At 41.3% G+C, this 24,781-nt stretch overlaps 2 protein-coding genes across 2 annotated transcripts; one reads left to right on the top strand and one right to left on the bottom strand.

Moving 5' to 3' along the window:
* GNGT1 (G protein subunit gamma transducin 1) lies at nt 1-23,205 on the bottom strand. The gene is made up of 3 exons (XM_081148122.1): nt 23,072-23,205; nt 6,761-6,866; nt 1-2,503 (listed from the first exon to the last, which is right to left on the bottom strand). The coding sequence occupies exons 1-3, from the start codon at nt 23,077-23,079 to the stop codon at nt 2,375-2,377; spliced, it is 243 nt and encodes an 80-aa protein (XP_081004248.1). The 5' UTR covers nt 23,080-23,205; the 3' UTR covers nt 1-2,374.
* TFPI2 (tissue factor pathway inhibitor 2) lies at nt 20,391-24,759 on the top strand. Its single transcript, XM_081148121.1, has 5 exons — nt 20,391-20,866; nt 21,055-21,234; nt 22,064-22,243; nt 23,620-23,790; nt 24,144-24,759. The coding sequence occupies exons 1-5, from the start codon at nt 20,782-20,784 to the stop codon at nt 24,224-24,226; spliced, it is 699 nt and encodes a 232-aa protein (XP_081004247.1). The 5' UTR covers nt 20,391-20,781; the 3' UTR covers nt 24,227-24,759.
* The last annotated feature ends 22 nt before the right edge of the window (nt 24,760-24,781 follow it).

Raw genomic sequence — 24,781 nt, 5'->3', positions numbered from 1 at the left:
GAATTATCCGCTTTTTAATGGAATCAAACACTTAATTGAATTAAACACTTATTAAGTCAATTAAATTGTAGAGACAATTTATTAGTTGGTACAGCAGATGAACGGAACTTCCAGCTTAGGAAATTTACAATATACTATTGGAAGTAAGACAACCATACACATTATAATAAGAGAAAGCAAAGTAATGTTAAATGACTTTACGGGATATACAATCCTCTTGGGATGGAGTGAGGGACAGAGGACATCATTTTTATTAAGCCTCCAAATACAGGATTTCAAAGGTTGCAATGAGATGGAGTGGAGGAACATTTCAGGTAGAAAGAGTAGTATGATTCAGTTCTAGAAGATGGGAAGATGAAGAGTCATGCTAGGGGTTATTTAATATTTAAGCTTGTTGACAACAGGAAGTGTACAGGGTTTGTAATAAAAGAGGACATTTATTAGGTTTTCTCCTATATGCTTATCTCTGATCTCGTGATTCTGAATATCCATATAACAGTTTGTCCTACTCCCCCATTTTATATGTGAAAAAACAACAACTGAGGCTCAAAGAGCTGAGGTGACTTGTCCAAAGCCCTCAACTAGAAAGTGGATGAGCCAGGGTTTTAATTTAGAATTGTCTGGCTCCAGAATGAAAGCTAGAGGTGTTCGTTAGGAGTATATATGTTACTAAATTCCATAGCTAAGACTTTTTCTTTTTTTAATCAGAAAAAAAGATATGGAACACTAAATTGTACATGGAAAACCCCTAGACACAGGCCACAATTAAACAAACAAATGAATAAAATCTATAGTAAGCTAGATGGTGACGGGTGCTATGGAGGAAAATAGAGTGGGAAAGGGAGAGAGGAAGTCCTGGGGGAGGGGGTGGGAGAGGGTTTTTGGAATTTTAAACACGGGGAAAAGAACTTTTCCTAAAGAAAAAGAGATGAGACTCCAGTAGCATATCCTGGAAATCTTTAATACCCAAAGCATGTTTGACATGTGGTAGAGTGTGTTGCTAACCATTTAGCCAGAAATCTAGAGTCTGGACCTGCAAGATTTACCAGTTCACTTCGCTAAGCCTTGGTTTTCTTCATTCCAAAATGAAAGGCTTGGACAAGAGTATTAGGTCTTTGTTGAGCATTTACTACACCCAGAGTGGGCGTGCACTGTGCTGGGAGCCAAACTCGGGACAGCAGACCTTTAGATTCCCTTCCAGGCCAAAGACTAAGAATTCTTATCTTTCTCAACGGATGATAATAAATTAGCATTTCTGATCACAGATATTCAAAAATAGCACTGTAAATGTGAGAGAGTAACAAGGGAACACTCACAACAAAAACAGTTTCCCAGGGGGGCCATGAACACTTGTCATTTGTTACAGAAGCAGAGGCGTTGGTCATTAGCACAAATCCGGTGTCGGCAAACTCACTACGGTGCCAGGAGGAAACCGAAGAGCAGGGTAATGCTGACGATGGCTATTTTTCAATCATCTTGCCTTTACACTGACGCAGGAAAGACATCACGGGGATGGGATGGAATAGCGTGTGTATTATTAAAGGATTCTAGGCATTTTTGTCTAATTCCTTTCCCAGTAATAATACTAATACTTACTGGGCCTTACTATGTGCCCAATATGCTAAGTGCTATAGTCACCCTAGTACAATAGTTAATCCCAGTGAAAAAGGGGATAGCACCATGATTATCCTGATCCTACACTAGAAGAAACTGAGATTCAGAAAGATTAAAGAATTTATCCAAAGTCAGTTAGGCAGTAGAGTGCCAGAGCCAGAGCTCTCTGGCTTCTCGCATTCTTCATCCTGGTGCTGGTTAAACCTACTGTGCTCCGTGACCATAGACTGAACGCTCAGTCCATTCTGGGAAAATGTCACATCACCGGGGACAACTAGAACTGGTTGGAATGTAGGAAGAGGCTATGTGGAAACCACTACTGCTGACCGGGGGTGGAGAGAGAGAGAGAGAGAGAGAGAAACAGAAAACAAAACATCAACAACAAAAATCTTCACAGCACACGTTCTGCAAAGGTCAGTTGCATGAATCAAAAGAACAGGCTTCCTAAATCAGTAAGCAAGAGAAAGGCTGGGAAAAACAGAAGTCTAAGCGTGACATCTCCAGGTGCAATACAATGACTGTTGACAGGGAAGTGAAGGGACATAAACCATTAACTACACGTGGGCAGCCAACGTAATACAGGCCCATTCACAAAGCACAGTAACCGCTGCTCAAGAAAGGGGTCGTTTACATTGGAAATTAAAAGTTGACATTTATAAATTGAAAAATTAATGTACATGCTTAATAATAGTATTATACATGACCAAAAATTCATATTGTCATTGAAGCTCAAGATGTTGCAAGGACGTCTGTTTTGTTTTTATGAGATCACGCAGCCTCCTTTGAGCTCCTTGAAGGGGTTTTTGTCTTCTGGGATGCCCTTTACTAGCGGATCCTCCCCGGACCTTGCTTCAACATAATCCCTGACCTCTTCGCAGCACCTGGATACCTGAAAGGAAAGGAGAAAGAGACGACTCGTTTGGTTTAATATACAGCACCGCAGAGCGCAAGAATGTATTTATTATACTAATTTCTTTGTGTGCTACCTTTCTAATGGGATTCTGCTTTCTGCCCACGCTTATGTGCTTTTTTAGGAGAGAAGGGGAAATAGCAGCTCCCTCCCCCGTCCCCCTGGATATCTCCTGGCAAAGGACAAGCAGCTGGCCACACTCCAGCTAAGGGTTCCCAGCAGACACAGGGATCAGGACACAGCTGGCAACACAAGGCAAGAATGTCACCAGAGGGAACATTAATGACATGTTTTTCCTCCTTCCAAAAAATGTGGCCTGCAAAGGTGGGAGGGAACGAATAATTGTGAAATTCCAGGCTTATCACCACTGCTGGAATCTCAGAAGTATACATATAATATCATTTTAAAGCTATCTACAATGATCGATCATGATAGTGTACTTGAAGGTGAGCTCCAAGGGGTCAGCGGCCTTTGTCTGATTCATTCACATGCATCCCAGGCATGCAGAAGAGAGCCTGCGTTTATTTGGTGCCCAGTAAATAAATATTCACTGAACCGAATCCTTTGTTTTGTTTATGAGCTCGCTTCTCACTCATCTGCACCATTATAGCAATAACTCCGTGAAGAATCAGCCTTTAGTATTTTAATGCACTCAGCCAGAGCCTGCTAATGTACCAGTTAACCTTTTAGAGAGAGGCAATGTTCTGTACATATATACATATAAGTGTGTGTGTGTGTACATTGAAAGGCACACATGGGAACAAAGTATTCATACTTCTAAACTTTAAACTTGGTTTATTTTCACTTAATATATCATTCATAACATTAACAATTAGCACACAAAAACTTTTTTTGGCAATCCATCAGGTGGCCATTCCATAAGTTATATAACCAATTTATTGTTTTGTTTTTTAATAAAATCTTTATGCCAATTTCGAATGCAAATTCCAAACAACATTAGTCATAAGATTACAACTCTGTTAAATAATATGTAAACTCATTATTTACATATTAGAACAAATCATTTCTAACTGGGGCAAGGCATCAGTTAGGTGGCTCCTTCATAGGATGAAACGTGGACTTTGTAAACACTTTTGAAATATACAGTCATTTAGGTTCACTTGTTTCCTTCCTCAAAATTCAAAACTGAGATTTAAATTCGCTCTTTCCTCCTCCAAGCACCAGTTCTTTGGCCCCAACCAGAAGTCAGGACAGAGGTTTAAATTGCTGTCCTAATGTAGGAGTTTGACTGTGTCTGGCTAGTATCTCAGGACAAAGAGCAATGAACTACCTAAAGTCCTAGGTGACTGTATGTGTTTAAAGTGATCTCAGTGAGGCTTTTTATCAGCATATGTGGCTTAATTCAGGGTGAATGGTATGGCGGAAAGCATCAACATTGGATTCAGGCCACTCCAGGTTTGAATTGTGGCTCTGCCCACTGGCCAGCTAGGTATCTTAGTCCAGATTTAGATACTTCATCTATGAAACAGCAAGAGCAACACTGGCTGCATTAAGTGCCTGGCATACAAAGATACTCAAGCTGTAGCTATTTTTAGCTATTACTCCAAAGATTATCTTAATCATTGCAAATCTGTCAGCTTAGAAACTGGATGCAGAGTTGTCTTACTCTGATATTACTACAACCTTGACCACAAAATAGATTGAGGCATATTATGGGCCAGCCTGGTTCATAAATATTAACAGTAATTTTAAAAGTCATAATGGTAGAAAGTACTTGCTACATACTAGGCATTGCACTCAGAGCTTTGTATATATTATCCCACTTATTCCTCCCAATTACTGTCTGCATTTGATGTTGTTACTATACCCATTTTACAGAAGAAGAAACAGAGGCACAGGTAAGTTAGGTAACTTAGGGGAGTGTTACACAGGGAGAAAGCTGAACCAGAGATATGGTTCCAGAGCCTACCCACTTAGCTGTATGGTAATGATGCCGTGTCACCCTGTGTCGGAGCTGTGGGTTCAGGACCCAGAAGTTCTGTGGTGTGTGTGTGTGTGTGTGTGTGTGTGTGTGTGTGTGTAGTTTTGGTAGTCTAAGATTAAATGACTTTGACTTCTAAGAGCAAGGAGACGTTGAATAATAGAAAAAGGAACCCAAAACCTGACAGATGGCAATGTATGTAATGTTTACTCAAAGTAAAAATTCCTAGGTGAACTTGCTACGGGAGAATGATAAATATGAAGACAGCCAAATTGACTACAAAGCCACAATCCAGAGTATATAAATAATAAACAGCTTGTCGATGTTTCACGTAAAAAAGAAAATATAGCTTTCCTTTCCTCCAAAATTATTTATATATATATATACATATATATAATTTTATTTTATTTATTTTTGTTCAAAATATTACAGATGTCCCTTTTTCTCCCCAATGCCCCACTGCACCCCATCCCCTCCCCCTCCCCAGTCCCTCTCCCCACCATTGTCCGTGTCCTTGGGTTGTGCATATATGCACATAAATTCTTTGGTTACTCTCTCCCCCTCCACCCACCCGCCCCCCTCCATCCCTCTGACATTCGTCAGTCTCATCTATGCTTCCATGTCATTGAATCTATTCTGTTCATCAGTTTTTTAAGTTCTTTAGATTCCACATATAAGTGAGATCATATGATGTTTGTCTTTCTCTGCCCGGCTTATTTCGCTTATATTCCCGAAATTATAAAGATAAGGATTTGAAATTTTTGGTGTGTGTTCCAAGCTTTTATGCTGTTTATAGATATAATTTGATCTTTACAGCAAAATATGTTTTGCATATATGGAAAGGGCAACAGGGAAGATTGAGACAATTGTAAACATTAGAGAAGCCAAAATTCCTATTTTTATGGGGAGTAACAGCTTTGAGCAAAGTATGAAGATAATACACTCCTTTTTTCACTTTGGCCTGATAAAATGAGTTATTTATATACTTTTATCACTATCACTTGTGAAGGAATTTTTGACTCTTCTAACTTTCCTAAAATAAACAAATCTAAAATACATATCTACATTTCCAAGCTTTGGTCTCTGCTTGTTTGACGGAAACTTTTATGCCTTTGCCATTTATTCTCATTTAATGGCAGAGAATTCTTGGCAACCATTTCCAAGACCTGTCAGATGTTTTGGGGAGGAACCTGAGAGTTCTTGTGCTTGAACAAGTTTATATTTCCAAAGAAGGAATAGAACATACTCATTCATTACTGGCCATGACAGTGCTAGAGCAGAGGAGGTCTTAGCTAAAGTATTTGAACAATATCAAAGTATTGCATCAAATAAAAAGAAGCTTATCAATTTAGAAAGATAAAAACAAAAGGCCAATATGCATTGCTTTATTTTATTGCTTAGCTGCAATATGGTCTCTGTCTCATATTCTTTTCTTTTTTTATTTTCTTTTAAACAAGCTCTAAAAATGTAAAAACATTTTTAACTCAGTGGTCATACAAAAACAGGCAACGGCTGGATTTGGCCCATGGGAAATAGTGCCAATTCTTTGATTTAGAATTTAAATCAAGAGCCCAGCCGGCGTGGCCCAGTGGTTGAGCATCGACCTAGGACCCAGGAGATCGGGGTTCGATTCCCGGTCAGGGCACATGCCCGGGTTTCGGGCTCCATCCCCAGTCGGGGGCGTACAAGAGGCAGCGGATCAATGATGACTCATTATTGATGTTTCTATTTCTCTCTCTCCCTTCCTCTCTCTGAAATCAATAAAGATATAATTTTTTAAAAAATTTATAAAAAAAAGAATCTAAGTCAAGAGATAATTGTGATTATTAATTTTTTCATCTCTGATAAATTTTTACCTGCACAATTTATTTTTAACTCCATTGAGCCTCACCAATGAATGGTGTGGGGCTGAAAAAATAATTTTCCCTCTACCTTTGGCTCAGAACCCCTTGTAATAAAAAATCAGATTAACAGGAAAAAGACAAACAGGAGTTTAACAACATGTATACCTTCTGTAAACATGGGACATACCCAGGAAAACGGAGTAACTTCCCCAAATGGCCCAACACACTTCCTTAAATTCCATTTCCATCTGAAGACAAATGAAAGATGGGTGGGAGGGGTGGGGCTGTGGGCCATTTATGAGCTTCCCAGGCAAAGCACAGGAATAACCTTTATGCCAAAGAGGCATATTTGGTGGTAGCAAATTCTACACCCCTTAGATGGTTCTAAATCTGGCCAATCCTGCAGTATCTCTGGTTTAAAACAGAATTCAAGAGAAAACAGCAGCTTACCAGCATTCTTTCCAGTGTCACTTCTTTCTTGAGCTGGTCCACTTCCATCTTCAATTTGTCTTTTTCTGTCAGATCTTCTATATTGATCACGGGCATCTTTCGCTTGCTAAAAGGTAGAGAGTTAGTTCATACAACTGAAGAGCTGAACTTGCTCCAAGTCAGTGTTAGCCAACCCTCCCCTCAGCTCTTAACTTACTGAGTGAGCTGTCTCTTTCTTTGTGTGTTGAGCTTTCTGTGATAATCAGTTTCTCATGAATGCTCTCTGAGCAATCGTAGCACTGAACACTACTTGCCTTGGGATTTTAAAGCTTCTTTATAATCATCACTAATGTGATTAGACCAAGCACTAGACTCTGAACGCCTGCTAGTAGGTTGGCACGGGGAGGTCAGTGCAGTCAGTAGGTAACCTTAAATACCCAAAGCTCCTCCTTCTTTCACTCTTTTCTTTTCTTTCTCATTTCACAGTGTAAAAATTTGGATTTCCAACCCTCATCTCCAGTTCCAGAGCCTCCACTATATGATTTATGCCATTTACGTCCTTTGAAAGTCACTTTGAGGACTGCCTATTAATCCCTCAAATTGCTAGAGTATTTAATCTGGTTTTCACAGAGAACCATATAAAAAATATCATTATAAGTTCTTTATAAATATTAGATTGAAATATGCACCAATCAAATGAAAATAAAGCAAACAAACCACTTAGTTAATGAAAAATAATTAGCATCTTACTTCAAAGTGTTTTTCCAAACAATACCTGGAATTTGTGTATAACTGTCCCAGTGAGTTGGACAGCAGTGATGAGCTAATGTGGCAGGATACAGGGGGCCCAGTGAGTCTGACCTACCAATATCATTATAAAAGAATGGGCTTTCTGTTTTGCACTCTCCAGCAATCCCTTCTTAATTAGATCAGGGGGCACTGGGAAAGGTGGCACAGTAGCTTGGTGGTACCCATATGAAGTTGCCTGGAAAACATTTCATTATAGCCAAGTGCCATCATGCTTATCATCTCTACTTTTTTCTCTTTTGCCTCTGCGGTCCAATTTTTATAACACATTTTCATGTGATAGGTCACATGCTATTTCAGAGAACAACTTATACATCCACATAAAAACACTCTACTAATCATATATCAGCAATTAACTTATTTCCTTATATTTATATAGTGTTTTTATTTCCAAGACCTTTGAGGAAATATTATTTCCCTTCCAATTTTATAATATCCAGTTCTTCTCTGGGAAACAGGCAGTTTAGTATATTTTGGGGGATAAATGCATACAGAGGCCAGCACAGAAACAGAACAGAACACTCCATGGGTACCCAAGGCCAGTGTTCCCTATAGTTTTTGCTTCTGCTATTTCGTTTTTATTTTAAGAAGCAATGTGATGACAAGAAGGTTATTTTTCTTGTGTAATTATTGTTTGGTAATTGAGAGCCCATTCTCAATTTTATTCTGGCCTTCCTTCTCACTCCCTTCAAACTATCTACAAAAATTCACCAGCACATTTATTTCTGCTCATCACTTTTACCTGTTGATATTGTCCTTTCCGTTACTTTTCTCCAATGTGGAAAACCTGTTTCACTTGACAATGGCTCTGGCACTTCAGTATAAGGATCACTTCAGGGACGTGTTAAAATGTAAGCCCAAATTCAACCTTTGATCTGAAGTAGGGCTTAGAATTTCATTTTCTCTGTTCCAGAGAAGGCCTGCTATATTACTACCAATGAAATGATCATGCATGAGCATTTGCTGTGTGCCCTGACTAAGTTACTTAACCTCTCTGTGCCTCGGTTTACTGGGAAGCAGAAGCAGTAATGTTACTGACATTGTAGATTTCTTGAGAGGAATACAGGTTGCGTAACAGTATGTAGCACAGAGCAAGCGTTCAGCACACATTGGCTGCATCACTCTGTGCCTCTAGACGTTCAGACTGCACTGTCTTACATGTCACTTACTGACAGGTGGCTTTATAAATGCTCTTAAAGGACAGCATGGAGACATGAAGTGGCTCCTTCTAATACCATGTGCAGGAGATGCTCTCGGTGCCCTACCCAGATTCTCCTTTCCAGGCTGGGTATTCATCTTCCCGGCAGATGTGGGTTTTGACCGCCAAGGGCAAACCATCGGCATAGGTTTGTCCTTGGCTCATGGGAACCACTTCAACCGGTGATGTCCGGGAGATTAGGTCCCCAGCTGGCCCCTGAAGGTGACCTGTAGCAAATGGCTGGCTGAAGTGGGGTCCTAAAAGCCCAAACAACTTTCCTCTGGGCTGAAAAACCTTGATGTAATTGAGAACCTTCCAGCGCTCCCCATGGGCTCAGGAGGAAGCTGGACTTCTGAACCCCCACATCTGCGTAACTGACCCTGCTTTATCCTGCTTCCCTCCTTCCTTCAGATGTTCCTCCTGAGCGCTCGCCCTCCATGACTCACTTGGACAAGGGTCCATCCTGACTCTGCTCCTAAGGAATCTAAAACACTATGGATCTGTAAGACCTTTACCAGAGCATGCACCTCTTTCACAACATTCATGTCCTCACTACTGCCTACTGCTCTGTATATTGTTTGCTATACAGAAAAGAATCACGAAGTGTTGATAAATCACCCGCAATGTCACATGTTCACCTAGACATAGAGAAAGGTGTAAGGTATCTAACATCACTTGATTAACAAATGATTTCTTTCTTTCCTTTTTTTTTTTACAAATGATTTCCTAACCCTAAAATGCAGTGATTCACCATGTTTAATAATATTTTAAATAAAATGCACTTGAATCTTAGATTCAGGAACACTTGCCAAATTCATTGTCACAGGTCTCGTATGAAACAGTTTAAAGAATGAGAATCGAAACTCACTTTCCCCAAGGACACTCAGGCACACAGAGGAGGGTCCAAACGCTCAGGGTTGTATTAAGTTCAAGGGTTTAAAGAATTCAGATATGACATCCTCTAATTTACCCTCGATCCCATTTTCTGGATGAATCAAAGGTTGTCTAGAGAATTGAAATATCCAAAATCACACAACTGGGTGGCAATAGAGCTGCTGCTATAACTTAGGTATTTGTTTTCTGGCCTGGGGCGTTTTCTACTCCCTCATATTTCTCTCAGCCACTCTTCTTTAAACTAGTGTAAAAGAGATGTGTCTTTTTACACTCCACAATGACATAGAAAAACAAGCAGAGTTCACTACCTCCCACCCCCCATTCCTACCCTGCTACTTAGGCTGCTTATATTCTACGCTTTCCAGGCCGAGCCACCTCTCCATGGAGATCCTAGTGGAGCTGGATCAGATTACTGGCCCTATTACCAAGCATCCCAACCCCACCTTTACCAGAATATAAGAGGAAGACTGAAAACTTAGAGACCAACAAGCTAAGGTAGCAGTTACAGCCAACCCAGGGGAGAAACATACGCTCATCAAGTAGAAGACATTTGCCTTTTGCCTCTTGCTCCATCCTACCATTAGAGGAGCTGAGGTAGGTCCAAACCAGAAGAGGAGGCGGAGGGCGCACCTCACAGTCCTACCCTATCCTTGGAGAAGTGGTTCTCAATGGACGCAATACTGCTCCCTAGAGGGGACTTTTAGTTTATGGTTTTAACTGGTTTTTGTGGATGTGGGTGAGGGGATGTTGGGAGAATAGAACTATGTACAGTAGATTAAGTGTCCCACCAACATCGTTCAGAGTTTCCATTGGGCTTCTTGCTAATTTATTTTAGAACTAAAATGGGCTAGTGTGAAGTTCAAAGGCTACCTGTTTTCTGCTTTTACACATTATAGATCAGCACATTTTGAAGTAAGAAAACTTGACAAATATTTAATTTATAAGGGCTGTATTAGGGAAAAATTATCCAAATTATTTTTTGAAGTCCTTTGTTTTATACAGAGGTCAATCACAGATTCTTTGACATAGAAACGTTGTCAGTATACTTTAAATATTGAATCACAGAGGGAAGGCGGAGGGTGGGGTGGGAAGAGATTAACTAAAGAACTTATCTGCATATATGCATAACCCACAGACACAGACAATAGTGTGGGGAAGGTATGGGGAGGGGGTACGGATGGAGGAGGTCAATAGAGAAAATAAAGGGGACATCTGTAATACTTTCAACAATAAAGATAAATTTTAAAAAATGTTTTGAGTTATGAACATTCACTTTGACATATTTTTTCAGATACAAATCCACTGTGTCATGTACAATAAACTTGTGATCAGATGGGTATAAGTTTTCTTATCTCGTATTATTTTTTTCATTCTAACATTGTACTTGGTACTATAAGAAAAACAATAGCTCACATTTTATTCAATCATTCAACAAATATTTACTAAGTGCCCTTATGTGCCAGGCACTATTCCAGATAGATGCTCGAGGGTAAAGCAGAGAAAAAGATCAGAAAAGTTTGTGCCCAAGGAACTTACATTTTCATGAGGAAGCCAAAACAGTGAACAAGATAAAAGAATAAAACATACCATGGAGCAGGTCGTGATAAGCACTAAAAAAAAAAAAAAAAAGCAGGGACGAAATGGGATAAGAAAATGTTGAGAGAAGTGTTATAATTACTGCCAGGGTGGCCAGAGGAGGCTTCTCTGAGACAATGTTACTGAGTGAAGGCCTGAATGCGAGGAAGGACTGGGCCATGCCTGTAACTAAGAGATTGTTCCAGAAGACAGTAAGTGCAAAGGGAGAGAGCCAGCATGACTATGAGGAGTGAAGTGAGGAAAGCAGTACATGATACCAGTGATCGTGGAGGTCTTGCCGGCCATGGTAAAGACTTTAGCTTTACTCTGAGTGACTTAGGGGATGTTGGAGGGTTTTGAGTCACAGGGTGCAGTTATCTCTATAAAGAGACTCATGTATTTTAGGGGCATTACTCTGGCAGCTATTTAAAGAGTAGACCATGGAGGGCAGGGGTGGAGGGTGAACACAGAGAAGAAGCAATTTAGATAATTAAGATGAGACACAATGGTGACCAACAGCAGGGTAACAGGAGGGGAAGGGGGGTGGAAGAGGTGCTGAGATTCTAAATTTTTAAAAAAAATATATCTTTATTGATTTCAGAGAGAGGAAGGGAGAGGGAGAGAGAGAGAGAGAAACATCAATGATGAGAGAGTCATTAATCGGCTGCCTCCTGCATGCCCCCGACTGGGGATTGAACCCCGATCACCTGGATCCTAGGCCGATGCTCAACCGCTGAGCCATGCCCGGCCGGGCCTAAATGTGTTTTGAAGGTAGAGATAATAGGATGCTCTGAGAGTTCAGATGCAGAATGAAAAAAAAAAGGGAAAAGTCAAGATAATGCCAATGGTTTGAGCTCGAACAAGTGGAAGAAGGAATGTGCTATTTCCTGAGATTGGGAAGACTGAGAAGGGGGATCTCAAGTTTGAGATGCCTGTTAAACACTCATCTGAATGTGTGGTGTGGACTTTAGGGAGAGGCCGGAGCTGGGGAGAGAGTCACAGGAACAAATGAGGACAATGAGTGTAAACAGGAAGAAAACAAAGGATTCGATGCGGGAGGATTCTAACGCTGGGAAGAAGAGAAACGAACAAAGGGAGTGAGTGTGCGGTAATGGGCATTAAATGAGGCGATATTAAGTAACAACTTTTGATCATGTCCCGTGTGCCAGACACGGTGCGAAACACCTGCATGCAATGCCTCTAACACTTTATATCATGTATCTACTCTATCCTGTCTTTCTATCTGGGCCAGTGAAATGATAGCAGATAACAAGTATGTATTCATTCAGCAAATATTTGTTGAGTATCTACCATGGGCCAGGCACTCTTTTGATTGCTAGGGGGTTGCAGCAGCAAATGAAATCAGCTTTCTCACATCTTACTGTTTATACTTCATCACTATATAAATCATCCTTTCCAGCTGAGTTTTTTTTTCTGTCACCTAAAAGGTGGTTTGCATTTTTGTTTTGCTTTTTTCCTATCTAATCATAATGATCATAGGTTTTATCATATTTGGTTTTTGGAAGCCAGTTGCTTTTTGTATCTGTTGCTATGCTAGGACATGAATACCATTCTCTCTTAACCTGTTAGCTTATTCTTAAGGTATAGGTGACTTATCGACATTCAAATATATTTTATAACACTTTCTTCCCCAGAGCAACTCTGTTTCTCTGTTTCTACTGAGCCAGTTAGGTGTTCAAGACAGAGGGATAGTGGTAATAAGTAACTTGCTCATTCCACAGACATATATGAGATCCTACTTTTCAGGTCTTGATCTTAGCGCTGGGGTACAATGGTGAAGATGACAGGCAAGTTCCCTGCTGTCACAGAGCTTATATAATAGTGAGAGGATCAGACAAGTAAAATAAAACTAATAAGCATAATGATTTTAAATGACAAATACTATAAGATAGTTTATGAAACCATAAAGTCATAAGGTGTGGCTGGGACGTGGAGCAACATCATATACACTGATTAGAGGTAGTGCCAGTAAAACCAAGACCCAACTGCCAAGGAGACAGTAAAGACCAGGAGACGAGCATTTCATGTGGGGAGAAGGGATAAGCAGAGGGAACAGCTCATGCAAAGGGCCTGAGGTGGGAGCAAGCTTTTTGTTCTAGGATAACAGAAAATACAGTGTAACTTGAGTATAGTAAGATCAAGGGAGAGAGATGGGACAAGGTCCGTAAGGGAGGCAGGAGTCAGATCACATAGAGACAGAGCAAGTGAACTTGCATGGCGAGGTGGTGAGGAACAGAATGAGGGGCTAATGGAGGGCTTTAATTTTATGTTGAAGGACTCAGGTGGCGTGATATGGTCTGATGTGTAGGAAATACTTTGTTGTGTGAGGTTAAGTGAAGAATAAAAGTGGAAACTAGGAGTTTCAGCAAGAATCTAATGTAATGGTTCTTAAAGAACAGATAGAGTTGAACTGCATTGGTAGCCATGGATATAAAGAGATACAGGAAGATTAAACATGCAATTAGGAGGTAGAATTGACAGGACTATTGATTAGGCAATGAAGGAATGGGAGGTGTTAAGAATGATTCCAAAGTTTTTGGCTTGAGAATCTAAGTAGAAATGTCATATATAGAAAGGAGGAAGATTGAGGTATATGAGCAAGACGTCAAATTAGGATATGTAATGTTTGAGATGTCTATTAGACATCCAAGTAGAGATGCTAAATAGATATAAGTATTTGGAATTCAGAGGTGAGATTAAGACTACAAATAAATATATGTACATGGGTAAGATTTACATGTATATGTACTTGAAATCAAATAAGAAGAGAGTATAGTTAGAAAAGCATTCTCAAGGCTGAGCCTAGAGTCACCCCAACCTTTAAAGGGCAGGAGGAAGAGATTGATTATGAAATTGTAGTCAACTAAGTGGGGGAAAACCAGAAGAATACGGTATAAAGATTAAGAGAAAGTTTTCAGTAATGAGGAAGTCTTTGAAATTGTTAAATACTGCTGAGAAGCTAGACAAAATGTAGATGGGAAAATGTGGTCTTTGGTAATTTTAGAGAAAACTGTTTTTGTTGTCTTTTTTTCCCATAAATCCTCACCCAAGGATATGTTTTTTAATTGATTTTTTGAGAGCAGAAGAGAGACATTGATGTGAGGGAAACACAGATCGGTTTCCCGTATGGGCCCCAACTAGGGATCGAACCAGCAACCCAGATATGTGCCCTGACCAGGAACCGAACCCGCAACTTTTTGGTGTATGGGATGACACTCTAACCAAATGAGTCACTGGTTTAGGGCTGGTGTCATTTTTTTTAAGAGTCCAGTAAGATGTGGCAACGTGATGAGTCGCCCTTGACAGGAGCACTTCCTGTCCTACTTCCCAATAGGAAGTTTAATTGGAGTGGGATGTGGAAAAGGGGAGAGGGGGAAGTGGAGACAGACAGTGAAGATAACATTTCTGATAAGTTTTACTGAAAAAGGAAGCGGTGAAATGGGGCCCTAACAGGAAAGAGCTGTAGAGCCGATTATGAACTTTAAGTTTGGGATGGAGAAAAAAATCAGAGAGAGAGAGATCACTCCACATAGAAGCTTTTAGAACGTGGGTGATGAAGAATAAAAGAGGGGCAGAGCTGATGTTGCCAAGGAGTGAGAGGAGTGAAGCCCTTGAGGAGAAAGGACCCAGAGGAGTAGCCAAAGGGTCCATCTCTGACTCTAACAGGGCATGACTTGCATTGTAAGAGAAAGGAGAGAGAGTACAGGAGGTTCAGTTGGCCAGAAGGAACAAGTCTCCCTTCTCTGGCTTGGTTCGGTATATCTAGTCCAGGAGGGTGTACTCAGCTCTCTTCTAATACAGGTCTTTCAGTTCAACTCCGTTTTTCTCTCAGCTAACAGTCAATAGATCAATAAGAGAAAAAAAAATTAGTGAGAGTCCCAGGAGATGTATGCCCCTTTCAAACTGCAGCTCCTGCCTCTTCCTGCCCCCAAATGGCAGGCTGTCCCTCTCATGTAATTTAAGACACAAGACTTTTCCATATAAAGCTAGAACAAGTGGACATTTGGAGGGCTCATGACACGTTAGTAAGTAATGTATAACTAACATGAGATTTGGGGCAGAGTATACAAATGGCAGCATTTTTGCAAGAAAGGGTGTCTTTATACTTGGAAAGGTCAAGGTCCATTACTTTCTGCTAAATATAACCCTGAAAATAAGGACTTTAGTATTTAACTCTCTCAATCCTCTAATCTGATTATCAACTTGGGCAGATGTCTCTCAGAGCATTATCGCAACATATTTGAATTGTAGCTACTTGTTTGTTCTCAGTGATAAACTTTGTCTTTGAATGAGAAAGAAATCTGAGATAGAGCTGTCCAGGAACTAAACTAGGGCCATGGGAATATGTTGTATATAACAAGCCTGATTTTGGTCCCCACTAATGTAGAAGAAAAGGGTGTGTGCATGTGAGTCCGGGGAATCCGGGTTCAGATGGCCTGTGCTAGCTGTATAGCTTTGGCCAAGCCACATATCTATCTAGAGCTCCAGCTTCCTCACTGGCAAGTGGGGAAAATAAAGAATCTCCCCGGAGTGGTTCTTGTGGGGTATTTAATGTACTAACAAATGCAAAATACAGTGTAAACTCTCAATAAACATTATATCCATTATTATAGTTACTGCTATTGAGGTTCCCCCCTGGTATACAGCAATTAGGGGAAATTTTCTCTTCCTTTCCCCATTCCTGACATGCCACTCTCCAGTGGACTGGTAACCCATGCTAGAATTCTGGGTAAGTGGTGAGGCTCTACTATGCAGGAAAGGTCTTGGATTAAATAGTCCAAAATTTGTCACGACCTTTGGGTGCCCTACATAGTTAAATATGCAACAACCTGGGCAAGAGAAAAGATCCAGCATCCTAAGTAAGCATGACATTTGAGGAAGCTTATATCTAGGAAGAAGAGAAAGGGGTTTCAGAGCTTCTGCTCTTCTGCAGAAGGCAATGTTTTGCTCGGACCACAGCTCCTGAAAGACCCAACCAAAGCAACTAGCTGATGAAGGAATGAATCTCTGTGTCCCATAGGTATTGAAGATGGAATGTGAACTATGTTTTGTGGATTGCCTTTCATTTTGAATTGAGCTCTTGCTTAAATTTTATTTATTTCCTCTTTTGTGGTGCCATAGAACCAGATATGTATTCTTAATATTGCACTAAGAACACTATATTGCAACTGGGTTATATCATGTTCACCTGTCTACCCTATTATGCTGTGAGATTCCTAATGTATTTATTCACCCCAAATACCTAGCACAAAGTTTGCCACATTTTAAATATTTAATCTGCTTTTTTTTAAAAAAAAAAAAAATAGGTGAATGAAAGGGTGATATAAGAGACACATACACTCCCTTATCTTGCTCTTCCTTGAGAGAAGGAGAATAATAAAGTTAGGCATAGGGAATGTCTTATCCTTTTATGTGGCATGAACTTATTATTATGTAATAACACTCACAAGTGCACTCTGAGTAAGACAGAGGGCGCATTAGAGCAAACGTTTCCCACATGGCCCAACTTGGCTAGAAAAATGCCTACTTGGTGAAGCAGTTGCCTAAACTTTAACAAAACCCTCATGATCCCTAATCTCTCAGGAGAGATTAGCTGGCTTTCTTAGAAGATGTGTAAACACCTCCCTGGTGCCAGTTGGACTCTAGACTTTATTTTGACAGGGCTTAAACTAACAGGCAGCAAGTGACTGTTTTTTTTTTTAATATGGATCTCCAAATCACTGGGCTCAATGAATTCTCGTCACTCACTCATGAGCAAGACATGACACCCCTCTCTAAGGTGTCTGACAGAGAGGAAGACCATCTGACTCAATCCTTTCCTTAAATTCATGGTTACCTTCCAAGCCCGTGGGTTTCTCAGAACATAGAACAACAAGCTTAAGACTTGGGAATTCCAGGAGTGAATTATAAACTTTATAGCCATTTGTTAAGGGGCGCCCGGGGTAGAGGTGTTGGTGAGAAAGAAGAGAGGCAGGGATCTGACAGGTGCTCCTGAACTCACTGTAGGGTTTGTGTGTTTCAATTCTGTCTTTGTTGTTCTACTCTAATGTCTTGGTAGAGTAGAGCCCAGGACTGGGTATATTAGAAAGAACAGAGGGCTGAGTTTCAAGAGCTTGAGTTCTAGTCTCAGCTTGCCAACAACTAAGGTAAGTAAACATGATCAGCCATTTCATCTTGCTAGGTCTCAATTTTGTAACTCTGTAAAGTGAAAATACTGGAACAGGTGGTATTTATAGTTCCTTTCAGCACTCTAATTACAAGAACTCCATGCCTTAATTGACAGAACTCCAAACTATTTTGGGCCTCCATGTTTAGCTGCAGCCACTCGAGCTGTCACTTGGTATTGCAATGACAAATCAGTCTGGGTGACTGTTCTTCCCAGTTCCCTCCAGCCTTGTATTTCCTGTTGACTTTAGATAAAGGAATTGCTTTCCTCAGCTATGTCATAAACTTTGGCTTAGACACTAGTGTAAGGGATAGAAGTACAATGACATCCCTGTGGAGGTGGATTGTGGTGGTCACGTGGCTCCTTGCTCATGGCCCTAAGGAGAAATTCAGTAATTTAAAGTAGTCCCAAGAAATTGAGATTTCCCCTTATATTGGGAGACATTTTTCCATAGATATAAAAGTACTCAAGTGATTTGCAATAAGAGGACCAATTTCCCTTATGATAACCTGCCTGGATGATCTCAAACTTCTAACAACCCCACTTGTTCAATGCTCCTTCTTTCCTGTCCCTGCTTTGTACTCACAGAGGTGTTAAAGATGCATCCTATTTGGCATAGAACAAAGGAAGGAAACTAACATTTCTAGAATACCTCTGGACATGGATTTCAAACCTGTGTACTCTGCACTACAGAGGGGTGGAAAGCCTGGATTTGGCCCTTTCCTGTCCCTTCCCCTTCCCCTTCCCCTTCCCTTCCACAGTTCCTGTGGCTCTGTTTCCTGATTGTGATTGAGGCCAAGGCACAACGGGAACTGGGCCATGAGAGAATTGGGGTGGGTTCTGTGCCTGTGTGTGAGGAGCTGAAGCACATCTCTTTGAGCACCTAGGCACTTTCCCTTTAATCCTCAAAACACATTTCCAAGGCACAGTTATTATATCCATTTTACAAATAAGGAAACGGAAGCTAAGAGAGTTTATAGAACTGGTCCAAAGGAGCAAGGGATAAAATCCAGGTCTTCTCTGGCTTCCAACTCTAGCTTCCTATTACATCATGCAATTTCCCAAAATAATCTGCCCTAATTCAAAAGATTCCTCGTTTTATATGAGGCAAAAGATGATCACAAAATGCCAGCAGCTGAGAGCAAACAACAGAAGTGACAATAGTCAGTGCTGAATGACCAGTCTGACTCAGAATCAGTCCAATTAATTTCAGTCCATTTGGAAGATACATTCAATCATATTCAGAAGAATGGAAATAGGTGAGTTTGAAGTTGAATGAACTTCTCTCCTGAGCATGATCCTGGTTCTATGTTTGGTAAAAATTTTGCTCCCCTAGTGATATTTGGGAGGTACCGGGAGGATCTAATTTGATTCTCTTATGAATGTGTCTTTCGAAAACTAGCTGGCTGTCTCATTGGCTAGTGTGCTGGAGCCACTGATGAACTGATGGCTGAAACTGGTCATAGTGGGGACATCTGCAACGTGGGAGTCGCTAAACTGCAAACCAACCCCATTCTTCTTCCTGGAGAGCTGGTTGTGGAACATCTATCCTTGTATCTCTCTCATTCTTAACCATAGATATCTGGTAATATGACAGCATAAATGACACTGAGTATTTACAGACCAGGCTAGTTTTCCTAGGCATAAGACTCTATGCCACGACATCAGGATAATTGAAAACTGGCACAAGAAGCTATCGTGTACAAAATATCCTGGACTATTAACCTACTGTGAGCATAAGGGTTTTCAGAAACTTGGAAGAGAAATCCTGTAATTTCCTTCCCATATCTTCAGAAGAAGCTAGGAATAATTATTCTCTTGAGAATATTGAACAGCTCAAGAAGAAAAGATTTAGGAAAGGAAGGCACATTCATCAAGAGAACTCATTAAAATGTTCCCCCAAAGATCTTTAATATTTCATGTAAAAGATAAGAATAGATCATTTGTTTTGTATAAATAAAAAGTTAGATTCCCCCAGTTGGGTGGCTCAGTTGGTTGGAGCATAGTTGCCTACACCAAAAAGGTTGTGGTCTGATCCCCAGGCAGGGAGTGTGTGGCCTCTCTCAAATCAATCAGCATCCTTGGGTGGGGGTCAAACAAAAAGTTAGACTCGGGCTAATATGCCCAAGGAGCAGTGAACTCTAACATATGCAGCAACATTGTGTGGGAAGGGGCTGATCTGGTCCAAGCTTCAGGATCCCCAAAGCCCCCTCTTTGAATTTTGTTCCTGCTGAAAAAATATAGCTACAACTCTTACACATGCCCGGATGGGGGTGTAAAACTGTATTATCATTTTTGGAAAACTGTTTCGCAGTTTCTAATATTTCTAAATATTTCCCGTAAGAGTAATATAAGTTGTATGTACACATGAAGCACCTTTATTCATAATATTCCAGAACTAGGAACCACACAAATGTCCAGCAACAGGACATCTGTGGTATATTCACAAATCAGAAGGCTCCTCAGCCTTTAAAAGGAACGAACTACACAACAAATGGGCGTGTCCCGAAAACAGTCATGGAGCCAAAGAAGTACGAACAGTACTTACTTTATGATTTTCTTTGCAAGAGACTGGAGAACAGGCAATACCAACCTATGGTGATGAGAAGAGTGGTTGCCTCTGGCCTGAGGATGGGAGGGCTGTCTGTTAGAGGATATGACTGAACATTCCGGGGTGACGGAAATGTTCTAATTTTTTTTGATTGGGGTGGTGATTACAAGGGTCCACACAGTTATGACAAATTCTTGAAACTGTACACTTAAGGTATATTATGAGCCTTCTATTCAATGTAAAGTGGGCATCGATGGAGCTGTGTATGTACATAAGTATAAATGTATAAATGTAAATAAATACACACACACTTAAATTTCTAATGTAACTCAAGGGCCTGTTAGAAGGAGCCTCAGCCCAATGAATTTCACATTTTCTCTCCACCTTTTAAACACGTGGGCTTCGTGCTTTCCAAGTGTAGGCGCAGCGCTCGGGTGATGCTCCAGCGGGAACCTCACGCGGTCTCCCCTCCAGCCCGTCGGTTTCCCATCCCTGACACAGGGCCCAGGCGGTCACCCTTCCGGACGCCAGGGAGAGCCGCGGGACAGGTTCACGCGGAGGGGAACTCCCCCCTCTCCCCCCTCTCCCCCGCGCCCCCGGCGCCCGGCGCGGCTCCCAGCCCGCGGGGCATGAATCAGCCTCCCGCCGGCCCCCCACAGGCCCGCCCCGCCCCGCCCCGCCCGGGTCGGGAGGACGCGCACCCTCCATAAAGCGGACACCCCACCCGCACGCAGGCCTGCGAGCTGCACCCTGCGCGCCGCCTCCCGCCTCCCGCCCCGGCGCTTTCTGGGGACTCCCGGTCCCGCGCGGGACGCCCGAACTTGGTCACCATGGACCCTCTTTGTTCCCTCGCGCTGTTGCTTCTGTCGCAGCTCCTGACGGGAACAGCGGGCAATGCCGCGCACCAGCCGCTAGGTATCGCCCCCTCCGGGACCCCCTCTTCCGTCTGGCTTCCTCCGGCCCGGCTGCGGTGGCGAGGGGGCCCCCCGCGCGCCCGCCCCCGCGCGCGTCCCTGCGGCGGGAAGGGAAGGGGCCCCTCCGCGCCGGGGAAGTTCCCCCTCCTTCCCTCTCCCTGACTCCCCTCCCTCCCCTCCCCCCCGTAGGAAACGCGGGGATCTGCCTCCTGCCCCCGGCCGTGGGGCCCTGCCGCGCCCGGATCCCCAGCTTCTACTACAGCAGGTACACGCAGAGCTGCCGCCAGTTCATGTACGGGGGCTGCGAAGGCAACGCCAACAACTTCGAGAGCCGCGAGGCCTGCGAGGACGCGTGCTGGGCCATCGAGAGTAAGTTCTGGCGCCCGGGGCGCTCGGGTCCCGCCGGGGCGGCGGAGGCTTAGCCTGGATGTGCTCCAAGGCCCAGCAGGGCTCCCTGGTCGCAAGTCCGCACAAAAGTTTGCAACGCGTTTTCTGTCCCCTGCCTGGCGTGCATCACAGCTCCACGCCTGAGCAGGCTCGGGGGAAGATGTCACCTTAGGGCAAAATAATTCAAGGGTATAATGCACTGGGAGCAAGAGGAGTGCTTTCTGCATGTATCATTAGTTCTAAAGCTAGGGCTCTGACACCTCCGTTTCCGATGTCAGTTACCCATAGACCTGAAATCCTCTTAGTGGATTTTATTATTGAACTGTGATTTATCCAACCATAACCTTACTTTTGTCCCCTCATCACCAAACATGCCTTTGTGAGTAGGAGGGAGACGGAGGAGGTTGGCAATACTGTTTTCTACTTTATTTTAATTATGTTTATTATACCTGTTAAGGCCTGTGGCAACGGAGCGGGGGCTTTGCCATTCAAGGAGCTGAGCCAGGGGAGATGCCTATATTCCTGTGAATAAGCTATTTCACTTCATGTGCAGGAACAATCAGAACACCCCCCGGGGGAACAGTCTTTCTGCTGAATTTGAAAGATAAAGGCTCAGTCAGGTCTGGAGACACTGTTCAAAACATCACAAAGCTAAATAACTGGATTAATGGACGGTCTTTGGGGGATTTACTCTCCCGGCACTAAATATGATGTCGTTCCCCTCACCCGGTTGTTTCTGAATGTACAGTAAAGTTTTGGAAGTGATACTAAGAAGCCTCATTTTTTTAATTGCCTTTTTTCCTTTTTGTAGAAGTTCCCAAAGTGTGCCGTTTGGAAGTCAGTGAGGGGCAGTGTGGGACGCCCCGAGGAGACTACTTCTTCAATCTAAGTTCCATGACCTGTGAAAAAGTCATGTCTGGCGGGTGTCCCCGCAGTGGGAACCAGTTTCCGGATGAAGCAACTTGTAGGGACTACTGTGTACCAAGGAAACGTAAATATTTTTATGGTGTTTCTATGCCATTTCTTTATTAAGATTTTTAGGGTGAAAAAATCAATTCGATGTGAAATTCATATTGTTCGCACTGTTGTGATTTCATATATAATATGCTATCAATCTTCACACTGTTGCCCTGAGGGAGCATTATTATTGCCTTCTTACCTATAAGAGTACAAGCTAGGAGAAGGTAAGGACTTGCCAAGTTCTCAGTCCTGGAAAGGCACAAAGCCATGACTCAAGTTTTTGCTTCCTCCTCTGCATTGTTTCTTGAGAACTATTTGTAATCTATTCGATTGCACATAAAATTACAGTATATATTCATTAATGAATGCCATGACCTCAGGTTGCTTGGACTGAGCTGTATACACGAAATAACAGAATGTATATAGACTTAAGTGGTGAAGCTTGAAAATTTCTTTCTAAAGTTTTTGGTTAGATTTCTGTATCCTTTAGTAATTGCAAATTGCAGGGCATAAAGCTATCTCTCTCTCTCTCCTCTGTATTAAAAACTTTGAATTTATTTATTGATTTGAGAGAGACAGAGACATCGATTTGTTGTTCCACTTATTTATGCATTCATTGGTTGCTTCTTGTATGTGCCCCAACCAGGGATTGAACCCGCAACCTTGGCTTATCAGGATGATGCTCTAACCAGCTGAGCTACCTAGTCAGGGCTTCTCTCCTTCCCATTTCCCCCCCAGTTTCTAAAATGATGGGCAGTATTCAGTATTTGTAGAGAGGGACAATACAGGCATTTTCCCCAGGCTCAGTAGAGAGAGATACATACAGGTAGATGAATAAATTCAAAAAAGGGAAATTTACCTTGGCATGGCCTCTGATAAAGTCTACAGCTATAATATTGTGTTGAATATGCAAAATCTTGAATTGATGAGGAGATGGTTGTTGCTGGTGTTTTCTTCAATTGTTTGTGTAAATGTAAATGCTCCAGTGGCTATCTGGGAATTAGACACATACATTCTTGATTAATAATAGAAGGAAAGCTGAAAAACATTGAAAATAAAACTACCAAGACAAGAAAGTTTATAAAACATGTCATATATTATCACTTGAAACACAGCCCATTTTTATCTGACCATATCTGTTGTTTGGGTTTCATTTCCTCACACGTTCAAATGATACATAGCTTCAGAAGAAATTCTATTCAGTTTATCAAAATTTAGAATTAACAAAATATACCATGTAAACTTTCTTGAAATTTGAGGCACACATTTTAAATGGTTTAAAATGATCATTTGGATTCAGCAAGAAGCTTCTATGGGATTATGTTTTCTTCAGTTACTTCAGTAACCACCACAGCTTATTAATTAGGGTATCACTGCATTTCTAATTTTACTGTCTTTTTCCTAAAGGTCCATCATATTGCTACAGCCCAAGAGATGAGGGACTCTGCTCTGCTAATGTGACTCGCTATCATTTTAACCCAAGACACAATGCTTGTGAGGCCTTCACCTACACTGGTTGTGGAGGGAATGACAATAACTTTATTAGCATGAAGGACTGCAAACGCGTTTGCATGAAAGGTAGTGAATTTTTCTTATTCAGCTTTTAAGCCAACTTTATAAATAATTCATAAGCAAAATTATATTTTATGTATCCATTTTACTAATAGCATATTGCCATTTCTAGACTACTTCTACCTAAATGGCGCTTTAGGTAGAAGTTTTGTGAAAATGCTTATTCTGGATAGTTACAGTAGACACTAGCTGTATCCTTGTGTCGTAAAGGTAGAATGCTGTTAACTGAGTGGACAGTAAGTAATACTGACTTTATAATCATTAAAAATAAGATGTCAGTTTGTAAACATATTGGAAATGGTGGTTTATAGTGATCCTACAGGCTGATGTGATGTTTCTTTTTATTTTGTTGACTTTAGCCTTCAGGAAGAAAATAAGTAAGAAGATGCCAAAGTTTTTCTTTCCTGGTAGAAGACTGAAACTTCAGAAGAAAGGATTTTAACTGATTTTTTTTTATGTCATCTTATGAATGCTACTATTGCCTTATATCTGAAGAATAATATGGTAACATGAGTAAAAGAATCATTAGTGATTTATTCACATTTTTATTGATCAAAGTTACTTTTTTAAAAATGTGTCCACTTTTTATACATAACTAGCTGCTACTCAAATGTGAATCTGTTATTTTTAATTTACCATTTAACTGTTTCTTATGAGGTTGAAGCCTTGCTCGGCATAAGAAAGCAAATACGACTCACCCAGTTCTTGGGGTTGCTCTTCTGATTTCAGATGATGTTAATAACTGAAAAACAGACAACATAATCATGTTCTTTTAACACATATGAACATAAAAAGGACCAGTAAATACATTTTATTTTACATTTAAAAGTTGGATTATATTTTAGGCCCAAGGTGACAAACTTGTAGATTTACCCATAGTTTAAAAAATATTACAAGTGCTATTATGTAGACACTGCTAACTTACTTCCAATTCTGTTGTCATTTAAAAAATAATAAATTTTTGAATGAATTAAAGAGCTTGTAAATTTATTGAAAT

This window comes from Miniopterus schreibersii (assembly GCF_964146895.1).
Source record: "Miniopterus schreibersii genome assembly, chromosome: 9".
Lineage (NCBI taxonomy): Eukaryota > Metazoa > Chordata > Mammalia > Chiroptera > Miniopteridae > Miniopterus > Miniopterus schreibersii.
The sequence above is the reverse complement of the archived record's forward strand: the minus strand, read 5'-3'. Positions and strand labels throughout refer to the sequence as shown.

Bases quoted from the DNA above. Each gene is read 5' to 3' on its own strand.
- TFPI2 (XM_081148121.1), top strand. From the start codon at position 20,782: ATGGACCCTCTTTGTTCCCTCGCGCTGTTGCTTCTGTCGCAGCTCCTG. The intron at 20,867-21,054 runs GTATCGCCCCCT...TCCCCCCCGTAG, and splicing joins TGCCGCGCACCAGCCGCTAG to GAAACGCGGGGATCTGCCTC. The intron at 21,235-22,063 runs GTAAGTTCTGGC...TCCTTTTTGTAG, and splicing joins CGCGTGCTGGGCCATCGAGA to AAGTTCCCAAAGTGTGCCGT.
- GNGT1 (XM_081148122.1), bottom strand. The intron at 2,504-6,760 runs GTAAGCTGCTGT...CTTTCCTTTCAG, and splicing joins TGACACTGGAAAGAATGCTG to GTATCCAGGTGCTGCGAAGA.